The following is a 20,888-nucleotide window of genomic DNA, read 5'->3' as shown; positions in this document are numbered from 1 at the left end:
AGTTTAGGTCAGCTGGCTTGGTGGCAAGACCTATCCTTGCTTAGTTCTCTAACCCATGGGTAACGGATGTCCAGTGCTTTCCCTTGGCCATTCCTTTCCCCTCTGCCAATGCTTTCCCCCCTTGGCTGATTGCTGGGTGCCAGGCAACAGCAGGAGGAAGGGTGAATGAATGGGGTGTTTTTGACCATCCCAGAACCCAGCTGGTATTTCTGAAAGTTAAATGCTCATTTTCAGAACTGATCAGGTGCCACCTAGTTTCTTTTTGGTGTGACCGTCAGTTCAATATCGCTTCCATCCCAATTGCCAGAGAGTTTTGAGACGCTCCTGGGATCAGAGTGTTGGTGGCAAAGATAGGAGAGTGGAGTTGAGGCTGAGTATCAGCAATGTAGCTGCTGAGTGCTTGAACGGAAGCCCCACTGGCCAAGTGGTTCAGATTTCAGCTCCAAAGTGCAGCATCACTGCTGTGGACAGGAGGTATAATTAGTGTCACCATAGAAACCACCAGCCCTGCTCCCATCAATCATTATTATGAGGTTGGATGAGGGAATGAGAATCAAATTCAGTTTAGAACAGAAGCATGGTAAGAGATCTTTCTGAAAGCTCCTACAGTGTGCCAGAAAACAGACCCCCCACACACACACCTTAATGAACCACAGAATCTTCCTTCTTTCTTACTTTCTTTCTTTCTCTCTCTCTCTCTTTCTCTCTTTCTCTCTTCCTTCCTTCCTTCCTTCCTTTCTTTTTCTTTTTTTCTTTCCTTACATTTTTTGAGTGTTTTTCTTAATGTATGCCCATGTGCCACATGCCTGTAGTGTCTGAGGAGATCAGAAAATGGTATCAGACCCCAGAGACTGGAGTTACAGATGATTGTGAGCTGTCGTGTGGATGCTGGGAATTGAACCAAGGTCCTCTTAGAATACCAGCCATTGCTTTCCACCCCTAAACTATCTCTTTAGCCCCAGTATTTTCTCATGAACAGAACATTGCCTAGCCCAGTAAACAAGCTGGGTCACATGACAGACTCAGAGCACACACCTGGAACCCCTGCCTCGTGGATGGCGCCTCATTCTATAGAGTCCACAGCATGTGGAGAGGGCATGGACTTTGCTCATGTCTGCCCCCTGGGGCCTTGAACACAGTTTGTTCAGAGGGTCTGCTTAGTGGAGCCCATGGCCTGCATTATAGTGTGATAAGATGCCCCACTTGGCAACAGTGAGACACCATTTGCTAGGCCACCGAAGTCACTTTAAATGGGCTTTGTTGGTACTAGAACAGGATTTGTGGGTACGGCTAACTACAAATCAGAGAGTGAGTTGGCTCGGTGGTGTGACTCCTGGTCTGTTAAGGGTTAATGGCACTGGGATAATCTTTTCTCAGACACAAGGTTTCCCTTTTGCCCTCCCAGGCTACCCCCACTAGTGTCTGGTTCTCTAGACCTCAGAGCTGTGTCATACCGAGGGCAAGAGACAAACTCTAGGCTCTGCGCAGATCCCACCCACTTGCACCCCGCCCCTCCCAAAGTCCCCCTTAGCCAAGGCCTTTCATTCCACGGGACATCTGCTGGGCTCTGTCTGTTACTTTATCCAGCAGACTTATGCTGCTTGGAGAGGGTGACTAAGGGAAACGGGAGTATTTTCAGCCAACGGCCATCATCCCTGCTGGATCAAGTGTCTTTTTGGTGCCCCGGATTTCAGGACAGGTGTGTTTTTATTCAGGAGAAACAGATCACTGAAATTAGAAGGCTAGATTTCCCTTCCCAAACATCACCCTTGCCAGCCTTCCTGGCCTGTCCCACTGGTGATGACAGTCACCGTTTTGGTTGTAGAAGAACCATAAAATCCTAAACCGGGAGGCCAGGCTTCTGATCTCTTCCTCAGCTTCTCTCTCTCTCTCTCTCTCTCTCTCTCTCTCTCTCTCTCTCTCTCTCTCAAGATTTATTTATTTATTATATATAAGTACACTGTAGCTGTCTTCAGACACACCAGAAGACGGCATCAGATCTCATCACAGATGGTTGTGAGTCACCATGTGGTTGCTGGAATTTGAACTCAGGACCTTTGGAAGAGCAGTCAGTACTCTTAACCCATGAACCATCTCTCCAACCCTCTTCCTCAGCTTCTAATGGAGGTGTAAACTCATGGAGCCAATGTTCCCTCCTCTTTGTGATGAGTCTCAGCCCTGACTTACCAGGCTGGAGTGCAGCCCTGCCTGAACAGCCTCCAGGACTGGCTGGAGGTATTTGTGAGATGCTCAGGGGGCTTAGAAAGGCACCAGTCCTCACTGGAAATCACATGGTTATTGGGTCCCTGGTGTGTGCAGGGTGGCCTCCCTGTGTTCCCAGACCTCTTTCAGGCCAGAGATGCAAAAGCAAGTTCAGAGTTGGAAAGGAGGCCAGGCTCAGCTGTCTCCAAACATTACACCTGTCCAATGGGTGGGGCACCATTTCCCCTTATACTTTTTTCCCCTAGTGCTGGGAAAAAAGAACTAGGCCTCACACATGCCTTGTGCTCTATCCCTAAAACTCTCCCCAACTACAGCATCAATGCATAGACAAAATTTACATCCTTTTAAGAACTAATTATTTGGGAACTGGAGAGATGTCTTAGGGGTTAAGAGCACTGACTGCTTTTCCAGAGGTCCAGAGTTCAATTCCCAGCACCCATACAATGGCTCTCAACCAACTGTAACTCCTTCTGACCCCTTTCTGATCTCCCTTGGGCACCAAGCATACACATGTACATGTAGGTAAAACACCCATACACATCAAACAAATTAAACGGATTTTTTGTTTTGTTTTCTTTTTTTTTTTGAGCCAGGGTCTCTCTGTGTAGCTCCTGGCTGTCCTGGATCTCACTCTGTAGACTAGGCTGGCCTTGAAATCAGAAATCTGCCTGTCTCTGCCTCCCAAGTGCTGGGATTAAAGGCACGTGCCACCACTGCCCGGCTAAATGGTTCTTTTATCAAAGTTACAGTGAGCATAGATGGAGTCAAATAGTACCAGAAGACATTGAACAATACTAATCTGTTCTCTTTTCTTCACAGTCTCCCATCTTGGTCCTAGAAACACCTTTTCTATGTGTTTCCCTTTGTAGTTAATGGTGTGTCCAGCTGATGTAGTTTGTTGGTGTTTCTCAGGTTTTCCTTTGTAGATACCCATTGGTTTCCTGCTGTGAGGGATGAGAGCTTGGCTCTGCTACACTGTGATCCCATCACTTCCTTCCGTTCAGCTTCCCACAGTGTGGGCCTATCAGGACACTGGTTCAGTTAGTGTTTGCTTTATCCTGAGTTTGCAAAATGTCCTACAACTGAACTCTTTATCTTCTTCCCCAAACCTGCTGCTGCTGGTTTAAAAACACATACACATATTCTGTGCCTGCTCTCCATCTGGGGTGGGGGGGAGGGAATCTGTTCCCCTCCTTTCAACAGAGACACCGGATTCTGAGGGATAGAATCTCCCTGAAGTAATGCTGTTCTGATGGGCACCAGGTCAAAAAAGGTTTGGAGTTCCAAGCCAATGGGAAGAAGTCTGGTTCTCTGGAAGTCATCAGACTGGAGATGCGATGATGCAAGTCACACAAAGATACAGAGATGCTCCAGGAGCCTGGCCTACCTTTGGCTCTCGACTCCCTGGTGGAGGCACCAGATATGAGATTGAGAAAGGTTCTGAGAGGACCCAGCCAGCCCCACTTGACAAGTGCCTAGCTGAACTCCATCATCTGGCATGACCACTAGAACTAACCGCTATCATTTATTCCATTACGTGCCAGCCAGTTTTGATTGGTTCATCCACAGGTAACAGGAACAGCAAGTCTAACCATTGCACTTGACTGGGGTGGCATCCTTCTCTTTGCTCATACCATCTTTGGTTTCTTTCTTTCATACTCTCCCTCATTTCTCTCTTTCATACTCTTCCCTCCTTCGATACATTAAGAAGTACCCTGGTTCTGACTCTAAGGTCAATGGAGTTCTGACTCTAAGTTCTGACTCTAAGGTCAACTGCTCTTGTGGGACCCCGACTTAGAGCATTTCTCCCTGGAAGGTAAAGCCCCTGGGCGTTCCCCAAGCTTGTTTTCCCTGATCTCTAAAAATACAGCCAGAAAGAAGCTCTTTGTTCTCTATAGCCAGCAAAAAGCCTTTTTGTTTCTGTGCCTTACAGCCAGAGATGCGATAATTGTAGGAAGACCTACAAGAACATGGAGATAGACGCCAGAGAGGAGGCTGCAGCTCACTCCCCACCTCACCAGAAAGGAGCTGTAGCCAACTCTCCTCCCAATTCCTCCCAACTCCTCCCAACTCCTCTCAACTCCTCCCAACTCCTCCCAACTCCTCCCAACTCCTCTCAACTCCTCCCAACTCCTCCCAACTCCTCCCAACTCCTCTCAACTCCTCCCAACTCCTCCCAACTCCTCTCAACTCCTCCCAACTCCTCCCAATTCCTCAGCTAGCTGTTAAAAGCCCCCTACTGTCACTGCTAGGGCTTGAACTCCTCTTCCCTGCACAGCGGAGGGACTTCGTCCTCAGCTAGCTGATAATAAAACCTCTTGCAGTTTTCATCAGGTGTGGTTTTTCTCTCGGGTCACTGGGGTGCTGGCCAGCTCATCCCGGGACTTGAGCAGAGGCCCAGCTTCGGGGGTCTTACACTCACTCGCTCTAATGCTAGCACTTCCTCTGACACTAGCTAGTCCAATGCGGCCATGGCCATCATCTGACTGAAATAGCGTTACTGCCTTTCATCTAATTGCATTAGCAGCCACTGCATCCCAGCCTCTCTCAGAGTCCATTCTAAACACACCAGGGATGGCTATCCTGCTAATGGGTGAGTTAGCTACGTCACTCTCTGCACACAACTGTGATAGCTCCCATCTCAGAGAAAATGTCTCACAATGGTCTGCAGGGCCTTGGCATCCAGCCCCTCAGATCTCTGACTTTACTGCCTCATCTCCCCTTCCCAGTTATCCCAGCCTCTCCCCCTTGGCAGTCGTTCAATGCATTAGGCTTGTTTCACTAGGTCCGATGTTATAAGTTAGTCTCAGCCTGTACTTCCCAAATTATTTATTGCTTTGACAAATTACCTTGAAATCTATTGTCAGTTGCTCATTCTATCCCAGGTTATTTAGACATTTCTGGATATGACTTTCTATATCTCAAACAGGCCATTTTCTTGGATCCCTTGGTCGCTGCCCCCCCCCCGGCATTTGCTATCTTCTTGCCCCCCTGGACTTGTTGCTTGGCTGTCATCCTAGGAGTTCAATGCTCTCTGATGTGATAGCCCAGAAATCCTTCACCCATCTAATCTTTCTTAGTTTATGTTCTCCTTTTGTTGGTGCATGTCCTTGATGAAATTTTTTATTTACTAATTTTTATTTATTAGCATGTGTATATGCTTACTTGTATGTACACCATGCACATGCAGTGCCTGTAAGGCCAGAAGAGAGCATCAGATCCCCCTGGAAATGGGGTTTCCAGCACTTTTGAGCTGCCTAACATTGGTGCTGGGAAACTGAACCTAGGTCTTCTGCTAGAGCAGCAATTTCCATTAACTAACCACTGAGCCAGCTTTCCAGCTTCCTAAAAATGCTGCGTCCGTCCTTCAGATTACGTTAGAAAACACCTATATGCTCAGCCCACTGCCACAGGTGCGCATTTCACTTTACACTGATCATTTGGCTAAGAGTGTTCTAAGATTGAAATCATTTTCACACTTGATGGTGGGAAATTGCAGGCTGGTCTCCAGTTGAGCTGAGGTCTGAACCCCGGGAATGGTGAGAATTCACCTTCATGACAAGGTAGGTGTTCCCTCATGCTCTTGGAACTCTGGCTCCTGCCTAAGTTACCGCCCCCCAAAAAAGCATGGTCAGTAGTCATGTAGGCAATGGCCCAAGCTTCTGACCTTCAGGCTAAACTCCTCCCCAGTTACCTAGCAACAATGAAGACCATAAAAAGGGCTGGTCAGCCCTACCTCGCTCTCTTTCTTGTCTCCCTCTTACCCCTCTCACCCCCTCTCTCCTCTCTCTTTGTCTTCTCTCCTCTCTCCTCTCTCTCTCTCTCTCTCTCTCTCTCTCTCCCTTCTCTCTATCCTCCTGCATTTCTATAATAAAGCTCTAAAACCATAGAGAGTCTCTGCTCCATCAAGGCTGTGCGCACTCTCGAGGAGTTGGGAACCTCTTCCCTCATCCCTCTCTCTTATAACCCTGGTGGCTTTTGCAAAGTAGCTCCGGGGTCCCCAGGTAGGGCTGCCTCTGGCCACCCCATGAAGAGTGGGTCAGAGGCTTGGATGCCCACCCAGGGATGACCTGACTGACCAGAGAATAGGTAAAACTCTGGCGGGGTGTGGGCTTCCCCCCACCTTCCCCTGGGCCCCCCTTTTTAGTTCCCAACACTTGAGTTTCTTGAAAGGATAAATGTCTAGCTCCTGTGTGACCACAGAGAAGTGCAGCCGCACCCGGCTCCCGGTTGTTCGCAGGCACTTTTTCTCTGGGTGCTCTAGAATCCTCTCTTCACTCTGAGTACTCCGAGGTTTGTGCTGATGCCTCTTGACCTTTATTTGAGTCTCCATTTAGATGTGCCAGACACAGAGTGGGCCTTTCAGTCTGTAGGTGCTTGGGTTTTTTGTTTGTTTTGTTTTGTTTTGTTTTGGGAAATGATACTTTAACAGGCCTTCAGTCCTTAGCACAACTGGAGGTATTATTCTGATCAGACCCCAGCACATAGACCCAGTAACTATCAAAATGGGAACAAGGACCGAATCTATCAAAGACCTAGATGGACTAGTTCCAGGATCGAAGGAAGTCCCTAAATCTTTACCTTTTGCCTTTCATAGTTCTTCTTCTCATTAAGTATTCTTACTAATCAAAGTGTGTCAATCAAGATGTGGGTTTTGTGTACATAAAATACAAAGGGCAGTGAGGATCCAGACTACATGATTTGGGCAAATTCTCTGTGCAAATTCACTGGCCGGCAATACAGACTTTCTATTTACCTTTAAGATTGTCTATGTGTGTTCTCTGTTGGAATTACTGCACAATAATGCTGTTTTTATTATAATTTCCTTCATTTTTACCTCTGCTCTTTACTAAAATATTTTTAGTTGTGAACTGGGTTTTTTTGGGGGGGCAATTCTTTATTTTTATCTTTCTTCAGTTGTAACAAGTTGAATATCTCTAACCTGAAAGTTTAAAACCTGGCATTAGAGCCCCCTGTGACACTGACATTGGAGCATTTCATAATTTAGAAATTCAGATTAGGGATTTTTAATCAATGTAAATATTCCAAAATAGGAAAGCCCCCACCCCGAAACACTCACCCTAAGCATTTGGAATAGTAACGTCGCCACTGTGAAATGTCACCACTGTGTTGATCAGATCTCTGTTATTGTGACAAAATACTGGAGATAATCACTTATAATGAGCAAAGGTTTATTTTGGTTCACTGTATCAAAAGTTTCAGTCTGTGGTCATTGGTCCTTGGAACTTTGGGTCTGGAGCAACACAGTGTGTTCTGACAGCAATGAGGGAGGGAGGAGTGATACAATGTATTATGATGGGGATGCATGCATGGTAAAGGTGCATGGAAGAGTGGAGGAGAGAGAGAGAGAGAGAGAGAGAGAGAGAGAGAGAGAGAGAGAGAGAGAGAGAGAGAGAGAGAGAGAGAGAGAGGAAAGAGAGAGGAGAGAAAGAGAGGAGAGAAAGGAGCCAGAGTTCTAGTATCACCTGCAAACAGCATGTCTCCAGTGTCCTATTTTCTGCCATTAAATCTCACCTCCTAAAGGTCTCATGCTTCTCAACAGTGCACAGAGTAGTCTTTGGGGAAACATTACAAACCAAACCAAAATTGCCGCCGCCTCCTCCTCCTCCTCCTCCTCCTTCTTCACTTTTTGAGATGATAATATCATTACATCATTTACCCCTTCCATTTCTTCCCTCTAACCCTTCCCAACTCAAATGCATGGCCTCCTTTTTTTTTCTACAAATGTGTATGTGTGTGTAGGTATGTGTGTATGTGTACTCTCAAATAAATAAACACAGCCATCTCAGTTCATATAATGCTACATGTATGTATATTTTCAGAGATGCTCATTGGGTCTTGGTAACTAAGTGGTGTGAGCTGGAGTGTCAGGCCCTTGGCCAGACTCATCACTTCCCTTCTTTTATTCTCTTATGGGTTCATGCTTCCTTCATGCCTTTATTTGCCACTTGTCGGGGTTCTAGAAGGATTCTAGACAGTGAGCAGCCTACCAGGCTAACTCAGGGAGAGTTGTATTCCAAAATCAGATTTGACTGTCTTGCTTGAAGAAGGATGGGCAAGATATACCTTCTCAATCAATTCTGCACATGCCTTCCATGGTAAAGTTCCCAGGAGATGGGTCAACCCATGACACTCCCAGGGACAGACACTATACCCACTACATAGAGTTGTCACGAACTAATCCAAATGAAATGCTTTGCGTAGTGCCTGGCATCTGATCGTTCTAGTGACAGTAATTATAAGGATTCTTAAAATCCTGGGATGAACATAAGAATTCTGGGAACTTGGGCAAAATTCTGTGTATCCTAGACTCAGCCCTGATGCCAGAAGCAACCTTTTGAAGGGTTGGGGTTTTGTTTTGTTTTTGTTGTCTGTTTGTTTATTTTGGAAGCCTACCAGTAGGTGAAGCTCAGGGCTCTGAGGGTTCCACAGTGAAGAAGAAAGTCCATTCTCACAGGGTGTTGGCTGCTATTACATTGTTTCACTTGCTAATTAGTTTAAGCTTCACTTGGAATGGTCCCACTCTTTGACTCGAACCTGTCTCCTTGCAATTCAGCAGTTAGTGTCCTTTCAAAATTTCCACCCTTAAATTTTTCTCTACTCATCTCATCTTTTTACAAGGTAAAAACCTCTCTAACTTGTAACAAAGTTAACTGGGCTATTCTGTTTACTAATTGCCTAGAAATATCTACTGTTCATCCAGCCAGGTTTCCCATTCCTCCTATTCCCCTCCAGACAGGGTTTCTCTGCAGCCCTGCCTGTCCTGGAACTCAGTTGGTAGACCAGGTTGGTCTCAAACTCAGAGATCTGCCTGCCTCTGTCTTCTGAGTGCTATGGTCAAAAGCATAAACCACACCTTGCTTCACCCTGCTGGTTTAAAAAAATTATTTAAAAATGTGGGGGGTGGGGCAGGGCGGGGTGGGGGCGGGGTATGTGCACAGGAATGCAGGTGCCCACGGAGACCAGAGGGGACACTGGATCCCCTAGGAGTTGGAGTTCCAGGAGACTCTTGATGTGGATGCCGGAAATCGAATTCTGATGTTTTGTAAGAATAGTATGTGCTCTTCACTGCTGAGTCATTTCTTCAGCTTCCAGCAGACCAGTTTAAATCTCAACCCCACACCAAAGATCTCTGTGTCCAGTGGGCCAACAGTCCTCTAGGCGCTCAGTTCCTCATCTGTCAAATGAAGATAACACTAATAACATCTAAACACACTGAGCTGTTCTGAGGATTGATGAGGTAACTGGTCCTGCACAGAGTTCATGAAAACTGACCACCACCGTCGTCCTCTTTCCCAATTTAGCCCCCCCTGCAAACCTCGGAGTTCCAGGCACTGCAGGAGGTGATGCTCCGTACGTGTGGGAAGCTCTTCCAACGGCTGAGGCAGAGGAAATATGATCTTGATTTTGTTTGTAGCTTCTACTACACTGCATAGCAACAGACCAACAACCAAATACAGCTGGCCTGCCTTCAGAGGCTGGCAGCTTGCTTTTTAAACAACCTGTCGGAGAGACTTAAAAACCATTCCTGAAACGTCTAGTTTTATATCACACCGAGACACCTGTTGTAGTGAGGGTGGTATTTGATGCTCGTTTTTCTCAGAGTGGCTCTCATCACAAAAATACTGATTACAAATTTCCTTCCTCCCTGCTCCTGAAAGGGGATTAGAAACTAGCCACCATAGTGCCCTCTAGTGAATTGTAGTGATTTCCTAACATTTGGAAGAGGCATCCCGTCCCCTCATCCTCTTCTGGATCATTAATTAGCACAACCAGCAGGAAAGAAGCTAGCTTGGCCCAAAAGGATGGCTTGGGACATTTTTGTTGGTGCTTACAGAAGCCCTTGAAGGGGTTGCTCTTCTCACACTTGACTGATGGAGACAAATGAGAAAGCGTGTGACTGACCAGAACTCCATGGGACTGACCAGGACTCCGTTCATTATTTGTTATTGATATTATTGGGCTCTCTGGAAGATACAATGTTGCTACATAAACAAGACTCTTTAAATGACCTCATTTTCAGCCGCTTGAACTGTGAGGTTTTAGAGAAGTAGCTCTTCCATCTGTTGGGTCCATGGACTCCGTCACTCTAGTTTCCTGCAGGCTCACAACGTTCCCAATAGTTTAGGAGTGAAGAGAGCAGCCTCTCTAAGAGTTACTGTTAGCACCAGCAAAAATGTCCCCCAAACATCCCTTTGGGCAAGTGCAGCCTTTTCGAGATGGATAAAGTTCCAGAAGACAGCCAGGACCCACCCTCGCCTCTCTACGCCATCACGGCAGGTTATTTTGAGCCACAAGCTGTGGAGGAGCTTTAGTTCAGGAAACTTCTATGTCTCTCTTCTCTCCCGGATAACAGGAGGATTTCTCCTGACCAGCCAGCCAGAACTCTTCCTGCTGGTGCAGGGAAGTCATCCTGAGATGTGTCTGCAGAAACAGAGCCAAATGACAGAGCTCTTGCTTTTCCCAGTATGTTTCCCAGAACGTCTGAGGTCCCTATCCCTTCCCTTAGGGCTAGTCACTTTGTAACAGTGCCTTCTGTGAAAAAGATATGTAAGCTGCCCCTGCCCTCAGTCTAAGTGCTATTTGCTAAAGTGTGTGTGTGTGTGTGTGTGTGTGTGTGTGTGTGTGTGTGTGTGTGTGTGTGTCTGTCTGTCTGTCTGTCTGTCTGTCTCTGTCAGAGAAAGAGAGAGAGAGAAAGAGAAAGAGAGGGAGACACAGAGAGAGTCAAGGTCTTGATTCACTGATTTATTTTTTAAGACAAGTGTCACTATGTAGCTTAGACTGGATGGGACCTTGCTCTGTCGTCCAGGCAGGAACTTGAACTCAGGATTCTCCTGCTTGAGCCTCTTAAGTGCTAAGATTCATGTCTGGCTTTGACTTTGTGTGGGTGAAGCTTCCAGGCATGCTAATATTACATTAACATTAATACCAACAAACTATACGGTTCTCCTTTTACTAATATAATTTCCAGGTTCCCCAGTCACTGAGGGAAGGAGATGAACTTCCCTCATCCCGTGGTGAATATGATCCCATGTGTGGAGCTGACTATGAGAGGGACAGTGGTCTCCACTCTCCATGGAAACTCCTCTCCGTGGGTTCTGCTTTTTGGCTGTTTGATCTTCATCAGCCTCAGCTGCTGTGCCCCATGAATGGCAAAAGACAAACTAACCACACAACAGCCCCATGCATCGTTACCCTGCCTCCTCTTGACTTTCAGGCAGCTTTATGTGCCTCTGAGATGTTAATCCCCGAGGCTGAAATCCAAGCTGGTTTCCCCTCAGAGCTGCCAGGGCCAGCAATGGTGATGAGCAACCAGGCACTGCGATTCTTCTAGAACACAAGGGATCTATTCACCGGGCACTCAGGCACAGCACAAAACACCATTCTTGAATCTCATCAGCAAAGGAAATGGGTCTAAGCGCAAAGACAACCTTAGAATCATGTTCTGCTCCCTGCTGCAAAGGGAAACCCAAGGGAAGGGAGGCCACAGGAAGGAGAGAGCGAGTACCCGTTCTGGAGCTGGACTGGGCAGGTGTGCAGTGGAGTCTGGGACAAGCAGCCTGTGGCTGGGATGCAGATCTCCCGCCTCCTTTCGGAGAGATGTTGCCAAGGTTCAGCAGCAGGCCCTTCAAGGCTGTCAGGAGACAGGAGACAGTGCCAAAAAGCACAAGAAGACTCATATTTGTATTTTCCATGGTCTGGACCACAGATTGCCTGTCCCACGTGAGTGCCAGGAGACAAGTATTTACTAAGAGCATGTGTTCAACATCCTGAGCAGTACTTTAAAATAGAACATCACAAACAGTCCTGATTCACCCAGCTAGAGCATCTATAATTACAGTTTAAGGTGACTGGCAATAATTAGCATATAACCTTTACTAATAAGTTTTGATTTTACAATACCTTTCACAACTCTAGAGACCACGCTGCGGCTGAACCTTTGGAGGAAAAGCTGGTTCACAGCAGGATTCACTACCATCTCGATCTGCTGGACACCTGGTCTTTGGGTCTGGTCAATGTGCCAGAGAGAATGTCTTCATAAAGAATGAGGATAATTCAATGTCCAGCACACTTTTGAGTGTGGATTTTTTTTAAGGATTGTTAGACACAAACTTTATGGGAAAAAAATTCTTCAAGGGGGGTAAAAGCTCTCACATTTTTTCCCCAGAAAGATTCAATTATCTGCATTATAAAATACAGCCCAGAGCTGGGTGTGGTAGCACATACCTGAAACCCTACCTCTACTTGAGAGGTAGAGGCAGGTGCATCTCCCTGAGTTCAAGACCACTCTGATATACACCGAAAGCTCCAGGCCAGTCAAGAAAGCATCATGAGACTTTATCTCAAAAAACAACAAAACAAAAAGACGGGCTGGGGAGATGGCTCAATGCTTAAGAGCACTTACTGCTCTTGCAGGGGTCTTGGGTTCCATTCCCAGGACTCACATTAAGCAGTTCATAATTGCTTGTAACTCCAGTTCTACAGGGTCTCTGATGCTCTCTTTTGGCCTCCAAGGGTACCTTCACAATCATGGTGCATGTAAGGTTATGCAGGCACACACACACACATTACACATTAAAAAGTCTTTAGCTGGGAGGTGGTGGTACATGCCTTCAATACTAGCACTCAGAAGGCAGAGACAGACAGATCTCTGAGTTCAAGGCCAGCCTGCTGGTTTACATTTCCAGTTACAGGATAGCTAGGGCTACACAGAGAAACCTTGTCTCAAAAAAAAAAAAAAAAAGCCTTTAAAAATCTCCAAATATAGTTGCTTAATTCTGTGTGTGTGTGTGTGTGTGCGCGCGCGCACATATGTGTTAAAATTGGCTCATTCATTTTAAAACAATACAAGTTGTCTATTTTATGCCAGGTCATATGTCTTGTCAGTATTGGCCTAATTACCATCTCCAAGGCAATGTTCAGTGAGTATAATGATGTATTAATTTATTTACATTAATAAATTAATTCCATTGATTTATTAATCAATATATTTAATCTAATAATTAGATTTATAGGATTATATAAAATAATAGTATATTGACTGTATGTGATATAGTTCCCTATGACTAATCAAAGGTAGATTCATTTCAGAAGAAATCTCCCCCCAACCCCCAAGACAGAGTTTCACTGTAGCCCTGGCTATCCTAGAACTTGCTCTGTAGACTAGGCTAGCCTCAAACTCAGAGATCTGCTTGCCTCTGCCTCCCAAGTGCAGGGATTAACGGTGTGCACCACCACCACTACCATAGGCCTTAGAAGGAGTTCTTGCCTTTCTTTTCTTTCGTCCTCTATAGAACTAGAAAGGAAAGTTCTTTGCCTTGGGCTGGAGCGTTGGCTGGGTGATTAAGAGCTCCAGGTTCAGTGAGAGATCCCGTCTCAAAAAATAAGTCGAGGTTCTCAACAGCACCGTGGGAAGCCAGCCAGAGGCAAAGGAACTTGCCCTTCAACCAGGCACGGCTGTGGCAGCGATCCCCTCATAAGAATTATGTTTATTTCCTATCATTTATCTTTTGCTCTTGCATGCGTGTGTCATGCTGGTTTTGCTCTTGTTTGTGTATGGCTCATCTAGATGGCAGGACTGTCGCTTATGTTTCTTTACACAGCTTACTGAAACACAGTTTCTCTCTACTCAGAGGCTGTGAGCCACTGCGTGGGTGCTGGGAATCGAACTCGGATCTTCTCTTAACTGCTGAGCCATCTTTCCAGGTCCGTTACCCCTTTCTTATTACTGGGTCTTTTCTTTCTCTCATCCATACACCCTCATAGTTTTACTTCTCAATTACAGATGTCCATAGGTTTAATAATCTCGAAACTCTGTGGGCCATAACGGCATTCCAACTTGCCCTCCCGGCTACATTATCACTTCAATTATTTGCTTTTAAAATTTGGTTAGATCCTTCACACTTCTTCCCCACTCTTCTTCCTCTCACTCCTAATCTTATTAGTTAAATTTAGATGAGCATAAACCATCGTATCCTTGTTTGTTTATCCTCCAACAGATATTGGAGGGGCTGACGTTATTAACTTGCTAGGACAACACTCATATAGTGTGGTTGCTCTCACAATTAATATCCCACTCAGGGAACAAATGTAGAGTTTGCAACAGGCACCCCGAGTTTCCAGATCTGGGAACTATTTTCTGAACCACATAAACCAACTCTACCACATTCAAGTCCCATTTGCACACTGCAAATACTTGAACTGAAAGACAGTAGTTGACTGGGGCTGGAGAGATGGCTCAGCGGTTAAGAGCTCTGACTGCTCTTCCAGAGGTCCTGAGTTCAAATCCCAGCAACCACATGGTGGTTCACAACCATCTGTAATGGGATCTGATGCCCTCTTCTGGTGTGTCTGAAGACAACAACAGTATAATCATATAAAATAAATAAATAAATAAATCTTAAAAAAAATAAACTGTAGCTGACTATAAAGTAAATCAAGCAAAGAAATAACAGTAGATTTTCTTATTCCTTGTAAGTTTAGGGATGCAGCCTGAGAGTGAGTAATCCCTTTGGTCATTGTCCCTGGGTGTCCCTGGCCCAATTTCCTAACTAGCTTTTCAGTAGACTGAGATAGCATGGTGTGGAACGCTCTGTGGCTGGCCCTGGCACCAAGAACCTGCTTAGACATTTTGATGTTAGTTTAAATCACATACACTGCAGCTTGGATGAAAGTCACTTTGCCCTGACCACGAGATAAACCCCCTCCCTCTAATTGCCACCAATCTTGCCACAACCCTTCACCATCCCTCTGTCAGCAAGTCGCTAGTAACCTTCACTGTGCACGGTCCGGTCCCAGATCTGTCTGCTGCTGCTTCAGGCTGATGTCACCTCGAAGTCTCCTGTTCAAGATTTTCCAGAAATAAAGCTCAAATAGGAATGATCACTAACCACGAGTACTCTTCGAGTCAAAGGTAAATCACCTCTCTTCGAAGGGCTAGTGGTCAGGTCTAATACTGGTCTATTGAGCAAATTTGAAAAGGCCCCCTTCACTTTCCAACACTTCTGACTCAAATTATGAAATGTATGAAGAACTGAGAGTTGAGAAATACTCAGCCAAGTACTTGGGAAACAAGTGTTTCACATTGTCATCATAGACTCTAGTGGACACTTGGAATCGGCTCAGCTGTCCTAGCGTTTGGTTACAAAGACAGCCATTCTGATTTCTTATTTTCCCCTTTGAATGACAAGACTATTTGGGAATTCAAGTGTACAGAGTGAAAGGGAAGAAAACTAGGAACACCCCTCCCACCCCCCTCTGTGTGTCTGTCCATGTTCAATAGAGTGCACACGTGTGCATGTGGAGACCTGAAGTTGATATCTGGTCCCTTCCTTCATGGAGATAGAGTCTCAGCTGAACTCAGGACTTGCTGACTGGGCTAGTCTAGCCAGCCAGCTTGCTCTGGAGATCCTCCATCTTCGCCTCTGGAGGGTTGGAATTACAGGCTCACTTCTCGGCCCTTGTACTTCTGTGGGCTCAGGGATCTGAACTTCGGTCCCCAGGCTTGTATGGTAAGTACTTTATCCATGGCACCATCTCCTTACCTTAGGAATGTTTCTTCATCTTCTGAAAGCCACAAGATGAAGGGCTAGGCCATGCAAGAGCAACAGACCTCAGTGGGTCTGATCTAGTCATTCCATAGACTTAGAGCATGTACACGTTGCTCAATAGCCGTCCCAGCGTTTCCCACCAGACTGATGCAATCAGCTGTTTTGAAGTCTTCCTTGAACATGAGATGATGAGAGGTCTGCTCCTGGCCCAGTGCCAACTTGCCTGTGAGACCGTGGACAGGGCACCGTCAGCTCTCGCTCCTCTCAGTAACTTGGCAGAGTTAAACAATGAGCTTTCAAGCCTTACTTTTCTTCCCTCATTTTTATTTTTGAACAGAATTCAGTATGGCTGCTCCTAGGGCTGAAAACAATTTCTTTGAATAGAAAAACAAGGTCCCCTTGTTAGCTGTATAGGTTCTGAACAAGAACATTCTGAGCCCTAGAGATTTCCTCCCAGAACTCGAGTCTCAGACACACCTTGGGGTGGGGAAGGGAGCTTGCTAACTTCACATGGTAGGGCTAACCCAAGTTTTCTGATGCAGAAGGCCCGGGCAGGGCTCAGGAATGTGTATTTCCAACAAGTTGGGGGTGGGGGGAATGCCAGTTGCTAGTGGTGAAGGGTTTGAACACTCAGATGCAGGTGCATCTCAGCTCACTCACCTGGACAGAAAGAAATGATGTTGTCCTGGAATGAGAGATAGCAGGAAATGTGGATATCAAATCAATGTTCTGCTCCCCACAACCCTGTTTTTGGTTATTATTATTTTAGCAAAGTAACCTTTTCAGTTTTACATTTATTATTAATATTATTATTGTTGTTATTTGTCTCCCTCTCTCTGTCTTCCCTCCCATTCTTTTCCCCTGTGTGTGTGTGTGTGTGTGTGTGTGTGTGTGTGGTTGTGCAGGTCAGAGGACAACTTGTGGCAGTCATGTCTTTCCTTCTGGAGAGGCACTTTTACTTGCTGAGCCACCTTGCCTACCCCAGTCTTTGAATTAAGGTATTCATTAATATTAATACCAGAATTAAGAACATAGATACATGAGCTGGGCAGTGGTGGCGCACGCCTTTAATCTCAGCTCTTGGAGGCAGAGGCAGGTGGATTTCTGAGTTCCAGGCCAGGCTGGTCTACAAAGTGAGTTCCAGGACAGCCAGAGCTACACAGAGAAACCCTGTCTTGAAAAAAAGCAATATATATATATATACATACATGAATGAAAGGTGAGTGTTAATTTCCAATATGTCTTTCAGATTTGAATCCTCAGCTTAAGGGTCTTTTTCTGGCATGCTGAGATGCCAGGGATAAGCAGATACACCCAGCTCATCGCTGCTTTTTCTTCCTTCCTTCCTTCCTTCCTTCCTTCCTTCCCTCATTTCTTTCTCTTTCTTTTAAAGATTTGTTTATGTATTTATTTTATGACTAGGAGTGCTCTGTTTTCTGTTTTCATGCACACCAGAAGGTATGCACTGGATCTCATTGCAGATGGTTGTGAGCCACCATGTGGGTGCTTGGCATTGAACTCGGGACCTCTGGAAGAGCAGTCAGTCCTCTTAACCGCTGAGCCATCTCTCCAGCCCTTCATCAGTGCCTTCACATTGTTATAAATTTTATGCCTTTGTTTCATCGTGTTCACCTTTATGATTGCTTTTTCTGCCACACAGACAGCGCCAATTTCCCATTTCCAGTAGTAATGCAAAGGGTTTTTTTGTTTTGTTTTGTTTTTGTTTTTTTGTTTTTTAAATAAACGTGCTGCCTGTAAAACGAACGTTTGAAGATGGTGTATGGCTATGTTAAACTCATGGCCGTGGCACCGAGTGGCTGGCGTCCTGAAAGCCTAATTTTAACTCAATCCACAACAGTTTGAAGATCACGTAGCAGTGCGATCTTAACCGAGAAAAAGCTCAGTGCTTGGTGAGTTTTACGCCTTGGGAGAAGATACCTGGCCGAAAACCCATTCTTGCCTACCCCTGTCTGGAGCTACCCATGCACCCTGTGTGTCGCTAGGTTTGCAGGTCCTTTGCTCCAGGTTTGGAGCAACGACCACGTGGAACGCAGTGTGTGTATCTCTGTGGTCCCGGGTCATCTACGGCTCAGGACAGCGCCAAGACCGACCCGCTGTGCATCTATGGAGTCAGAGACTCGGGGAACGGGAACCCCGAGTGACCCAATCTCCTGCCCCGTGTTTTGACGTTTTCTCAGCAGGATCAGACTTCGGACCACCTACTTTCTTTGTCTTGTTTGCTCGGGTTACCCTTTAGCACCACTCTCACATTCGCGCTTGCGCAGTCTTCTAACTAGGGCAACGTTGCGTCCGTCCGGTTGCCATAGAGACCGCAGTTTTCTCGGCTGGTTCTCTCAGAACCAGGAGCTCTGGTTGGGGTCAGGAGTGCCCTACAGAAGCTTGTGTTCTTTAATGAACTAAGGTAAGTGAGCCCCGATCCACCTCACCTACCCCTTCTCCCTACCCACGCGGTGTGTCTTTTGTATCAGCGGTTAGCACTGATATCGGTCCCCTCTTCGAGACTATTCACACTTGTTCAAAGTTATATCTCAGAGAGCCACGCTGAGACAGACTCGGGAGAGACCATAGGAGGGGACTGAACTGGAGAGCTCAGGAGTGTCTGAGGGGGTTACATGGGGCCTGATGCTTAGCCTAGTCAAGATCTGAATCCATCCTTGGTTGTGACGGCTTCAGAGGCCCCTAGGGTAAATACTAGGGTTATAGAGTCCAGAGCGGGAGGCTTTCAGAGTTCAGCTTTGCCTATGGAAGACAGATGTGATGTCGTTCAGAGCCAGGGGATCATATTTTTTTTCCCCCGCAACTGTCTCCAGAGGCTGCCTTACCCCCTGTTCCTTGTCTTTATCCTGTAGTCACAATGCCCAGATGTTGGCTTACAGACGTCACATCTGTTCATTTCTTATACAACATGTCTGGGTTCATGTATTTGAAAGAATACTGCTTGTCTTAGGGTTTCTATTGCTGTGACAAAACAACATGATCAAAAAGCAAGTTGGAGAGGAAAGGGCATATTTGTCTTACATGTTCATATTGCTTGTTTATCATTGAAGGAAGTCAGGATAGGAACTCAAAACAGGGCAAGAATCTAGAGGCAGGAGCTAATGCAGAGGGCATGAAGGGCATGCTAACTGGTTTGTTCATCATGGCTCGCTCAGCCTGCCTGCCTTCCTTCCTTCCTTCCTTCCTTCCTTCCTTCCTTCCTTCCCTTCTTTCTCTTTTTTCTTTCTTTCCTTCCTTTCTTCCTTGTCTTTTCTTCCTTTCTTTCTTTTCTTCCTTTCTTTCTTTCCTTCCTTCCTTCCTTCCTTCCTTCCTTCCTTCCTTCCTTCCTTCCTTCCTTGTCTTTCGTTCTCTCTCCCTCTCTCCCTCTCTCCCTCTCTCCCTCTCTCCCTCTCTCCCTCCCTCCCTCCCTCCCTCCCTCCCTCCCTCCCTCCCTCCCTCTCTCTCCTTTTTTCTTCTCCAAGGCAGGGTGTCTTTGTGTAGCCCTGGCTTTCCTGGAACTCACTCTGTAGATTAGGCTGGTCTCAAATTTTCAGAGATCCACTTGCCTCTGCCTTCCTAGTTCTGGGATTAAAGGCACCACCACTGCCCAGCTCAATCTGCTTTCTTGCAGAACCCAGGACCATCAGCTCAGGCTTAGCATCACCCACAAAGGCCTGGGCCCTCCCCATACATCACTAATAAAGAAAATGTCACACAGCCAGATTCATGGAGTCATTTTCTCAAGTGAGGTTCCCTCTTGCCAGATAACTCTAGCTTGTGTCAAGTTGACATAAGACTAGCCAGTACACTGTTCTATGATTCACCGAGAGCAACAAGAACTCCACATCTCAAAAGATGCACAGGAGAATATCAAGAGCATTTTGTGATAACCCTAAATGAGAATAGTCCACATGTTTATAAGCAATAGGAAAAGGTTAATTTTTACATAGTCACCTGGTACATTGCATAGTGATAAGAATGGACAAGCTACATTATAGGCAGTAAGACCACTTTTATGAACACAATATTAAATAAAAGCCACCAGATGCTAAAGAAAATACTCTATTTAGTTAAAAAGCAAAGGAACCTATATGTAGCATTAAAGATGGGGTTAGTGGCAACCTTGTGAGGCTGAGAGTGGCAACTAGAAACTAGAAAGATTTGGCATATTGGTAACATTATTTCTTGATCTGGGAGCTGGCTAGGCCTGTGGCTGGGAGCTTGGTTCAGATGATTTGTGCACACTTAAGTATGAGTGTCACAAATTGATAATAGCGATGATGGCAGAAACTGTTGCTTACATCTCATGCAAACTGTTCTGTATTTGATCAGGACTTTGGAAATCCTAAATGGCCAAGCTACTGCAATCTCCACCCAGGTTCCTTCCTGAGGAGTGGTATATTGCTAACAAAAGCCAGTACCACAGAGCAGAGGCCCAAAGGTCCCAATCTGAACGCTTGGTGGCAGAGAGCCAGAGGCTTGTGGAAGAAATTGAGAAGACCACCAGGAAGTCTCAGAGCGATGTGAACAAGAAACTTGGTAAGACAACATTTTAGTATAGATGTGACCTAATCCTGATCAAGCTATTGGGGGCTAGCTATACCACAGGGGATGAACAGAGTCTGTGCTTTCATGGGTCCCCCCTCTCCCTTGAACAGAGAAAGATACGAAAATCATTTACCAATATAGTCAGATATGTGCTGAGCGAAGAGGGCTAAGCTGGGGGTGGGGCAGGCACTGGATAACTGGGCAAGATTCTTGACGTAAACATTTGAACTGGGTTTTCCAGGGAACAATTAGGTCTTAACTGTTTCATGCTGAGAAGCAGCATTCATAGCCTGGTGATCTAAAAATAAATAAAATAAAACAGTAAATGTAAAATAAAATGGACAGAGATCAGCCATACAATTAAAAGGACTTAACAAGCCAGAGGCATGAGCCTGGATGTCTAATGAGCAGGGAGGTAGCAAAGGGGGTGAAGGAACGACACGAGGGAGCGATGAGGACATTGAGCAGATTAAAACTGGGTGTTTACAATGCTATTAAATAACAAAGTGAAGTTCAAGTCCAGCCTGTTCTACACAGTCAGTTCCAGGA

At 45.9% G+C, this 20,888-nt stretch overlaps 1 protein-coding gene and 1 long non-coding RNA gene across 11 annotated transcripts in view; one reads left to right on the top strand and one right to left on the bottom strand.

Moving 5' to 3' along the window:
- Positions 1–9,153: 9,153 nt before the first annotated feature.
- Positions 9,154–18,098, bottom strand: Gm34317. 7 transcript variants are annotated; one of them, XR_003949573.1, is made up of 7 exons: positions 18,018–18,095; positions 16,455–16,479; positions 15,789–16,017; positions 15,017–15,085; positions 11,440–11,878; positions 9,563–9,672; positions 9,154–9,421 (listed from the first exon to the last, which is right to left on the bottom strand). It is a non-coding gene; the product is annotated as a predicted gene, 34317 (long non-coding RNA). The 7 variants fall into 7 exon arrangements; XR_003949575.1 differs by having other exon boundaries at positions 11,753–11,878; XR_003949576.1 differs by lacking the exon at positions 9,563–9,672 and having other exon boundaries at positions 11,753–11,878; positions 18,018–18,092.
- Tekt1 (tektin 1) overlaps positions 17,567–20,888 on the top strand; it is a 17,726-nt gene continuing 14,404 nt past the window's right edge. The window contains exons 1-2 of one of the 4 annotated variants that reach the window (NM_001282006.1): positions 17,567–17,704; positions 20,124–20,330. In NM_001282006.1, coding sequence (NP_001268935.1) covers positions 20,141–20,330 — 190 coding nt within the window. In that variant the 5' untranslated portion in view covers positions 17,567–17,704; positions 20,124–20,140. Of the gene's footprint in view, positions 17,705–18,117; positions 18,217–18,712; positions 18,800–20,123; positions 20,331–20,888 lie in introns of those variants that run through there. The other 3 variants (XM_006532933.3, NM_011569.3, NM_001282007.1) reach the window with 3 other exon arrangements.

Source organism: Mus musculus, chromosome 11 (assembly GCF_000001635.26).
Source record: "Mus musculus strain C57BL/6J chromosome 11, GRCm38.p6 C57BL/6J".
Lineage (NCBI taxonomy): Eukaryota > Metazoa > Chordata > Mammalia > Rodentia > Muridae > Mus > Mus musculus.
The sequence above is the reverse complement of the archived record's forward strand: the minus strand, read 5'-3'. Positions and strand labels throughout refer to the sequence as shown.